The sequence below is a fragment of the Tinamus guttatus genome, unplaced genomic scaffold (genome assembly GCF_059628265.1).
Source record: "Tinamus guttatus ecotype Peru unplaced genomic scaffold, ASM5962826v1 Tinamus_guttatus_pri_ptg001120l, whole genome shotgun sequence".
Lineage (NCBI taxonomy): Eukaryota > Metazoa > Chordata > Aves > Tinamiformes > Tinamidae > Tinamus > Tinamus guttatus.
Window position 1 is genome coordinate 80,008 of NW_028289654.1, and position 9,956 is coordinate 89,963.

The 9,956-nt window shown below is 42.2% G+C and overlaps 1 protein-coding gene across 1 annotated transcript in view; it reads left to right on the forward strand.

Annotated features, from left to right (window-relative positions):
* The window catches only part of LOC104573937 (rapamycin-insensitive companion of mTOR-like), an 81,602-nt gene extending 79,199 nt beyond the window's left edge, over positions 1-2,403 (forward strand). Inside the window, exon 38 of the mRNA XM_088538627.1 lies at positions 54-2,403. Within this exon, the coding sequence (XP_088394753.1) occupies positions 54-128 (75 nt within the window). The 3' untranslated portion in view covers positions 129-2,403. The remainder of the gene's footprint in view (positions 1-53) is intronic.
* The last annotated feature ends 7,553 nt before the right edge of the window (positions 2,404-9,956 follow it).

The following is a 9,956-nucleotide window of genomic DNA, read 5'->3' on the forward strand; positions in this document are numbered from 1 at the left end:
TCTTTCTAGAGAAATATCTAAAGGCAGCCCTGACATCCATATTTTTCTTTTAGATGCACGAAGAAGCAGAGGCTGTTCTAGCAACGCCAACAAAACAACCAGTAATTGATGCATCAGCTGAATCCTGACCTCTGTCTCAGGCAGTGTATCACATATGGACTTACTGAAATCCTCAAACAACCTCCAGTTGACTGGATGTACTACTTTGGAGCATCATCTTCTAGACTGTTCCAGAAGTTACTGGTACCAGAAGAGTGAACTGAAAACCTTTCTTTTCCTCAACCAATTACTGCCCCAGTCTTTTGAGCCCTTTGGGGAGTTATTAAACATTACCATAGTTTTAATAATAATAATTACCAGTATATGTAAGAGCCAAGCACTGAACACCTCCACAAATTTTCATTTCATTTTTTAACATAAATAAAAAATAGGACAACGTGCAGAGACATCTTTTATGACTGACTTTTGAATCTGTTCCAGAGAAGCAGAACGATGCCTTGCTTTTTAACCCCTGGATAACGGGTATCGGACTATCTGAGGGTGCATTCCATTGGCAGCAGTGGGCAGCCATGCTGTAAGCGTGGACACCAGGGGTTTAATGTTAGCCCTTCTCTGTTTGCTTTCGTACTGTTTGCAACACTATTTGGGGGGTTTGTAACCAGACAGCAAGAAAAGCCTTTGTGAATCTAAGGCATTCTTTAAGTTATTTTAATATTACTATAGTTGTAAGTCATTTTATTAGCAGTCTCTCCAGTTTCATTGTCTTTAAAATATGTATCTTATCTGAACCAGTTAAGGATTTTCACTACAGTTTGATTCAAAAACAAAAAAATCATTTAAACATGAGATGCTGAAATCAAATTGTTTTCCCTGATTAATATGCATGTGTTTGAAGTTCTTTGACTCATGCTCATATGGTATGAATGCTGGTCATATCCTTAACTGAAAACCTTTGATGAGCATGATTTTTATCAGATAAATGAATATTGTATCAACTAAACTTGAAAACATTTAATCATTGCTGCTTTGTGAGAAGACATAGTAAATGAGCAATTTCCATGCTCCATGGAAACAACCTTCTGTAAAAACTAAGGTTTGCTTCAATGTCAATGTGCAAGTGATCAAGGATCAGATAGTACTAAAAATTGTAATGAAAAGCCTTAAGAACCAAATTTTGAAGCAGCGGTACTTACAAATTTACGTTGGTATTGAGACCTGTTGCACAGTGACCGTTAGGGGAAGACAGTTGCCTTTATCATGTAACTAGAGAGGTTGTTAAATTAATGAGTGCAAGCTTAAAGAAATAATTATCTTCACCACTTGTCATGCATCTAAAGATTCAGAAGCCTTTATAAAAAGGTAGTATAAATATATGCAAATATATATATAAGTAGCATGGCCACCTTTGTTAGAATGCCTGCAATAGAAAGGTTTACCTTTTGATTTTGATATAGGTGAATAATTCAGCTGGACTGTACTGTAATAGGTAGAATATATTATTATCCATTCACTCTTACCATTTTTTTTATAATTGTCAGATTAATACTTAGATAAAGCTAAGTGAAATTGATCCTAATACTCATAACCCTGATTTTACTAGCTATGCTACTGGAGACTTCAATAAGTAGGCCTGTGAACCAGTAAAAACATAGCGTGATTTGTACTGAAATGTAGGATTTATTTGCTCTTAGTGAAGATTTCATCTTGCCACATAAGCACTGCTTAGCAGAGATCACTTCACTGAGTTCTCACGTGCACTGCATACTGCTGGGTTCTGGTAAAGCAGATCTGTAAGTTGCTGCTGACAGTCTAGTTTCCTAGGTCATCTTTTCATGAGTTCCCACTGAAAGAAAGAGCAAAGAGAAACCAATTCAACTCTTCTATGGCCAGTGACACAAGTAATACATTTATGTGTTGAAATGTGTTTGAAATGCTTTGAAAACACACCTACCAGTGACTATTGGACTTCTGGCCATAAGAAGTAAATGCTTCTGTAAAACCAAAATGTCAATCACAGTAGACCAAATAGTGGTGTAAACTCCAAAGGAAATAATGTAGCGTTCCCAAGAATGGGACTGGCAGATCTTATACAGTAGTTTCAAACACTACCTCAGTTAGGATAGAGTATGAGATTTGTTTTAATAACTAGATGGGGCTACATCAAACAACTCCATGTTATTTTTCTGCAGTTAAAGCAAAATAAGCAAGTATTATCATTAGTATTAAAAATAAATAAAATAATAACAGCACCCATGTTAATTGTTAACAGTTAATCCATAGCACTTAATGTAGAAAAGGCAATAGGAAGGAAGGCCTCTGATTATTAGAAAGGTAAGCAAAGGAGATGTCAGTATACTTTAAAAGGATTCTCCATCCTGAAATGCGTATATGTTCTGAAATACTCAGTTCTGTGGGGATCCATGACAACAAAACTTGACAAATAATTGCTGCAAATTCAGTTGTAAAGCATGATTTTCTTTCTAAAAGTGATTTCTATGAACGTCAGTAGTTTTCAACAAATATGCATAATGGACATAAAGTTCATGCTGTACATAACATACAACATTTCTAGAATTAATTTACATTAAGCTCATTAATATTTTGCTTTAATTGACAAATGAAGGGATATTATAAAGGAAGGAATTTGATATTGTCCTAGTTATAAACTGTGAGTTTCTAGTTTTATCGATTTCTTTTTTTAAAATATCCCTTTCAAAGTTATTCGAGGGTTTTATTTTACTTCATGATGAAACTTTAGAAGAAAACAGTTATAAAAAGTGTGCATATATTAATAGAAAATCCTCCCACTTTTCCTGGAAAGAGTAGCAAGCTTGTAGACCATTAATTTTCCATTTTTCCAGTCCTAACAATTTATGATACTATTGAATAAATGATGTAAAGCATAAGGCGCTCAGTTCTACCATATGCAAGTATAGTTTGTTTGCTGTGGCAAAGAAGACTGAATGATTAAACCTGCCAGCACAGAAAATATTCAGACAAGTTGGAGGTTAAACCCTTTGTGGGGAAAGAGATGCTGGTTATGAAACCAGTGGGACATAATCTACTAAATTACCTGGCTAATTTCCTTGATCCCCTTTTTTATAGTCAGTGGAAAGGGATTGCCTCCACCAAAGGCAGCTTTGGACAGAAATCTAAATGCTGGACGCTGGATTATTTCCTGGTGAGCCTGTTTCTTTCCACCGAGGATAGAAGAGGACAGAGCTGGATGGTTTGAATGCCCTTTTTGAGAGAGATGGACCTTTTCAGGCATCAGAATTTCAGTGATGTCGGATGCAGCAAACTCTCATTGACATCACTTGCAGCTGGAGAAGCACAATAGGCCTGTGTGCGTTAGCCCCTTGGTGTGTTATACATGAAATAGAGAGTCACTCTCCTATCTGACTCTTCTTATTTGTCTGGAAATACCTACCTACAGATACCATTGCTGATTTTCCTTTTTTTTCCCCAAAAACAGCGTAGTTTTCAGTAGCTTAGTGCACGGTGGCTTGGCACACTGAGGTGAGCGACCTTCTACAAACATTTTAAAGTACCTGCCAGGCATCAGTGCCAGTACCCTTCATCTTCTGAATTCCTTCTGCTCTGGAGCATGTGCAGTGGTGCTGAATGGGAGGATTGTAATACGCAGTGAGAAGCTTAAGAAAACTCTAGCACCCATGGGTGCATAAAGGAGAGTGGACTAATCTAGAAATATTTCAGGAGGGAGGTAGTAGTTAAAGCCTGGTGAGAGACGAAACAGCTGGTGCTTCATCATAGTGTTTTGATCATGGTATTTGGCCTTTGGACTTCAGGAAGCTCCTGTTCTCTTGGGAAGTGAGTGTCAGCTCATGATGAGGCATCTTAAAGGAAGAATTTCTGCCAGGTTCTGGAGCAGCTCAGGCTCCCGTTCATCTCCTGGCAGGGCTGTGCAGGGAGCCCCATTGCTGGCGCTTCTCTGCAAGGCAGTTGAAAATAGGTCCCCTATTATTATTATTATTTTGTTCAGCTTTATTACCATGTGTTTATTAAAGGCATACTAGGTGAGATGAAAATCTGAAGACTATATAAGACCTTTGGGAACATGCTAGAAACCATGTTTATATCTTGCTAGAAGCCCTCAGCTCTTTGGGTGTTTTTGTTTTGTTTGTTTAACTCCTAATTCAGGTTCCCTGGATATTTTTGTTTGCAACAGACTCGTATGTTCAGTAAAGAATGTGGATTTTTCTTTGGACTATTTTTATAAAATAGATGAATAGCAATGCCACAGCATGCAGAAATTGCACATTTTGTTTGAATTGCTTTGTAAAATACACTATTTGAGAAATGTAATTTATGCCAAAAAGTGTAACATGCCATTTTGCCACTGAATAAGTGGTTTTAACACAAGATGCAATGTCTTAGGGGAGAAAGGCAGACATTTGGTAGGTATAATTGAAAAGTTGTTCCAACATTGGCTGTCAGAATCCCTAATACTGCATTACAAGAGATTATGTAAATTATTCTGAGGAGGGAAGGGATTGAGGAAAACCAAGACTTATTCCCCCCTGTCCCACGTGGTCTTCTTTTTATTTAGTAATACGCTGCTACGTATTTGGAGGTTCTAGTGTTTGTAGGTCACTGAACGGACATTGAAATCTGATTTATATTGTATACCTGTAACATAGAAAGAAAAAGTATTTATATATTTTCTGTAAGAATATTGCATTGATCTGTGTATAATTTAAAGAGGCGTGTCCCAAAATGGTATTGCCCACCTTGATTTTTTTTTTGTGTGTGTATAGTGTATACAGTTCATGTCTATGGGCATTAAAAGCCTCCTGAAGCATAATCTTATCAAAGGGATGCATTGTTAATAAAATGTACTTAAACTTCCTATAGTTGTTCTGGTCTCATATGTACCTCTCAGCACTAGAAATGGGTTGGAATTTTATTTATATTTGTAAGTTACTAATGAACTAGAATGACCTTAAGCTTTCCAAATAAACTTTTTTTTTGTCAAAAATATATTTTACATTAATACTTTATAAGATGTTTTGTAAAAATAGAAGGGTGCTAATATTTTGTGCACCACTTTTATTTAAAAAATTTAGTGTACTGATACTGAAAAATCATCACTTTCCATTATGTGATGTTTACACGTGCGTAGTATTGGCATTTCAAAAGTAGATGTGCAAGCTGAATTATAAACAGAAATGGCAAACACAAAAGTTCTGTTTTGAAAACCAAACCAAGGTTTGAATTTTGAACTTGTTCAGCCGTAATTAATGCGCGACACTTTTATTATTATTTTCAAGTTTTACGTGGCAACACTCCCCCCCCACCACCCCAACCCCTTTGCTGGATCTGCAGCTGTGGCTACAAGGCCCTGACTGTATCTGGGGGCTTGCACGAAAGCAGGTCTCGTCCTCAGAATTGTCTGCTTGTGTGCTTGCTTTCTGAGCACAGGTAGTCTGAGCAACCATCCTCCACGAGCAGAAAACCTGGTGGGTGAAGAGCGGCTGCCTTCTCTTCCTGCCGCTATGCGGGCTTCGTGTTTTGCCGGGGGGTTTCCCCGCTTCCCGACGACGACGAGGGGCTCCCGGAGGCTGAGGCGGGAGCCAGGGGCAGGTCCGGCGTCACCCTGGACGTGGAGGAGGCGCCGGCTTGCAAGTGGCACTGGCAGCAGGATCCTTCTGCTCGTGTGGTGCCCTGGGCTGCGCCTCTGCGGCAGACGCCCGTCCTAGCCCTACGGCCTGGACCGTGGTGGGGCTTGAAGCGTGTCTCGAGGTAGGCTGAATTCCATGTGGAACATGCCTATAACTCTTGATGTAGGTTCCTTGTCAAACCTTCTTAAATGAACAGGCCTTTCTAAAATCAGCAAATTGAGCGGAACGCTCAAGTTTATGTATTCATCAATAAGGGGATTTCTCCAGTTTGGCTGAAGAGGCAGGACAAAGGGAGGGGAGACTGAGTGGAGCCATGAGAGAGTGGGACAAAAAGAGCCATCTGCAAGGAGATGGGGCCTTTACAAAGGAGGGAAATAGGGGAATTTCCCTACATTCTTCAGCAAGGGGGACAAAGGAGTCGGTGACCTTAGGTGAGAACAGATGGCAGGAGGCCGGAGTTCCGGTATAGGCGGGCCGGGAAGGCTGTAACTTCTGAGTACCTTGGCCAATGGGGAAAAGGAGAGGGCGTCCCTCGGTCGGGAAATTAGGATAAAAGGGGGGCTGCATCCTCCAGCAATTGGAGACACCCCACAGGGCTATGCCCGGTGGACTCTCCCTTTATTCAAATAAAGTTTTAGGACTCCTCTGTCTCCTTTTGGACATTCAGTTCTTGACAGCGAGATTTTCTGCACAAAAATCAAAATTTTGATTTCAGAAATGGAAAAGAGCCTACATTTAAAGGCTTACTGCTAGGCAACCCTGGCACAAAGCACAAATACAACAACGTCTGTATTTGCTTCCCCTTTTGGGACCTGAACACTTCTCTCTCTGCTTGTTTATGGCTTTTACTATCCAAAGTCTCTGGAAATTGTTTTTTCTGCAGCAGCACAGCACCTATATCTTATGACAATACTGATAAGACACAGTATAAAACCTAGATGATGCTGAGGATAACTCAGTTTTGTCTGCAGCTACTTGTTTTTTAAGGAGAGATGGTGATTAGCTAAAGAAGTTAAACTCATGTTACACAAGAGGAGAGACAGGGCCATGGTAACACCTCCACAAACAGCTGCCCTGCCGAAAAAACAGTTGCTCTTAATTCACTGCATTTATTTGCTTAATAAATGCAGGAGCAGTTGGCCTGGCATTTTAAAGGATTGCTCTCCCAAGCAGGGATAAGCAGAGGAGCCAGGCGCCCCCTTTGCCAGAAGTGGCAGCGGCAGCCCCCGAGAAGGGGCCTGTGCCTGTGCCCGAGAAGGGGCCCTCTTGTCGGCGCTCCTTTGCCCCACTTGGACATCGTGGCTTTGCCTCACTGCGGTCACAAGTCAGTGCTGTTACTGCACAAATGAGGACAAAGTAGGGAGGTCTCAGGACATCGGTGCACAGGATAGTAAGAGCAGGGTGGTGTATTTAGAGAAGGCAATTGCTTCTACACCTGAAGATATGGCCCACAGTGAATGCAGGTGGCCCCTCTATGCTGCTTCTCTGGGGGCAAGAACAGCACCCCCCCCATCAGACATTACCTGTCTGATGGCACAGCCCAAGGCACATGCTGATGTCAAGCATGGTCCCACACACATTTTCATGGTGTATCCTGGCCGGGGCTTGTGGAAGAATTGTTTGAAAGCAGGAACCGAGAGGAAAACTAGGGCCTAACTGAAGTTTTGGCATTACAAAAGCTTGCTTGGGGTGATACACAGTTGCCACTTCCAGGATGCTTGGTACGCACAGACTCAGCTCCTCCACGGTTCCCTGGGCAACACAATCATCTGCCCTCCTCGCAGCTGCAAAGGGGAGTAACGGAGGCTGGAGCGGAGTGAAGACACCGCGGCCAAACTCTGTTGCACTCCCTGTGCTGGGCTGCTAATAAGCCGCACAGTGGCTGTCTAATGGGAGATATACGATAACATGTCTGGTGCTGAGCCAGCAAAGGTGGCAAATCACTCCTTTCAGATGAACTTTGCTCATTATAATGTGAAAACCACACCTCCATTCCAAAAGTCACCTGCCTCTGAGGTACAACCACTCCTCACTGAGCATGCACTCTAGATTTTTAATTGACTGCATCTTTAAATTAAATCGAGAGATTTTTCACCAATCAATAACAATATTAAGTATGACTCTAGTCACTCAAGCTCTACCTGAATGTAAAGAAAAGTATAAAAGGTGAACTAAGGATAAGAAGTGAGGGGGGAAGACTCCATCGTAACTCCTGGGTTAGTCGACGGGCTGAGCCCCCTTTCCTCCCCTCGGACTGGAACTCCGCCTGAGGAGACTCGAGACTGAGAGCCTTCTCCCATCTTCTGGGGTGAGTGATGATTGCACATTTGTACATCAGGGCTAGCTAAAAACCCCACGCTCTAGTAGAGAATTTCCTGTACTGACATCCGAAACCTGCTTTGTAAATGTTGCATTTGAATAAATCATACTGTTTGTGAACTCGACTACTTGTTTGGGGGGGAGGTGATCAGACCTACAATTGACGGACTGTTCGTGAATCCGATACTGCCAGAGTCGAGCTTATAGTTGATCACACTATTTGGGAACTCGATTCTCTCCTAGGAAGGTGATCGGACCTACGATCCCCGGACTGTTTGTGAATCTGATACTGATTTGATATCTCCTTCCCCCCTCCCCACCACCACGGCTTTCAAACTGCACCCTTTCACAGGGCTGTTCAGAGAAGTAATAAGTTCACATAGAGGAATAGTATAGATTGTCACGTGCAAGGAATGTATTGCACTCATCTGTTGAACTTGCCTATCTGTTTTCTAACTGAATTTTTAATTTCTAAATGAGCTTTTACAAATAAGGGTAGGTGTTTGAGTCAGGCTATGGAACTGCTACATAATATAGGCCCCAAAATACCGGCCTGTAAATCTTGTACCATGCCCATAGCTTTAGCACCCATCATTCCAGTGCAAAGTCAATTTTTTTTAAACTACTCCTGAAGGCTAGAGCTTTGTAGCATTAACAGAAGTAGGACACTAGCGCTTATGAAAGTCCTCATTAAAAAGAGAATTGGTATGTGCATCCGGAAACTCTTGTACTTTGCAATCCCAACCCTTCAGGAACTCGGGGACTCGGGGGTACCTGAAAGCCTGCTCCCCAGACAGTGCATGCCCATTTGTTAAATGTATTGCAAACTCGTCTTTCTGCCAGCCGCCCCTCTGGGAGAGGAGGCTGCTCCTTCATTGACAATATCAAAGTAATACTGGGGCTGGTACAACCCTGCCAACAGCTGGGGCTTGCTTGGTTCCAGCATCCCTGCGTTTTCGTAGGGCTTAAATTCGACTGCGATAGATGTGCAATTGGCTGTAGATCTGGGGTACAGGTATATGTTTTTGGACATTGATTTGTCTTACAAAATTGAAATATTACCAGATTGCTTTTAATTTGCACTCTGCTTGCATTGGCTTCTTACCTGGAAGGAAATTATCAAGAGTTAAGGCAGTAAGAATCTCACTTACAGTTGTTTTTTTAGGTTTTTCTCTCAGATCCCACAAAAGGCCAACAAGGTTGTTACAGTGAGACAAGAGTGAAGTAAACTCTGCCTCCAGTGGGGACAGACTCTATCATGATAGACACCAACAGTGTTTTTCCCCTCCTAGGATTTTATGCTGCCACAGGGATCTCAGTATTTCCGTTGGGTTTGCAGAGGCAGCCTTGGGGGTGTTTGCACGAACTGCTGAGGCAGCTGTGAGCGGCTCCTGACTGAGAGAGGCAGCGCTGCGAGCAGCCTGGCCGCAGCCCTCGGCACCTCGTGTCCCCGCCACAAACCTCGGCAAGGCACCACGGACACTCCGCTTGATTCCTTGCGAGTACATCTAGAAATGGGCCGGCCCAGCGCTGACTCCCTGGGCAGCTGTACGAGTGGCTCTGACCATGCCAGGGAAGCCTGGAGCTCCAGAGAGGAGAGGCACAAGTGCCTCTGCCCACCAGGGATTAGAGGCAACCCCTTTGCACAAGCCCAAGGGTGAGCCCTTTCCTCCTGCTCACTCTTTGCCCCCACCTCAGACAAATGCTTCCAAATGAATTATCGCCCACCTAGAGCACAAGTCTCAAAAACTTTGAGACTGGTGAACGCGTGAGTTCTGCTTTGAAAAATCAAATTTGCCCAGACTGCTCAAGCCAACAATCTTCTCTTACTGACTTGTGAAGGAATTCATTCATTAATGGATTTAAAGTGATATGAGTAAATATAAAAATCAGAAATTCATAAAAATCATTGCACGTATGTTTGTCAGTTTTTCATAGATCACAAAACTAGTTAAATGCAAATGAAATTCTTTAATGCATTCTAGCAAGCAGGAC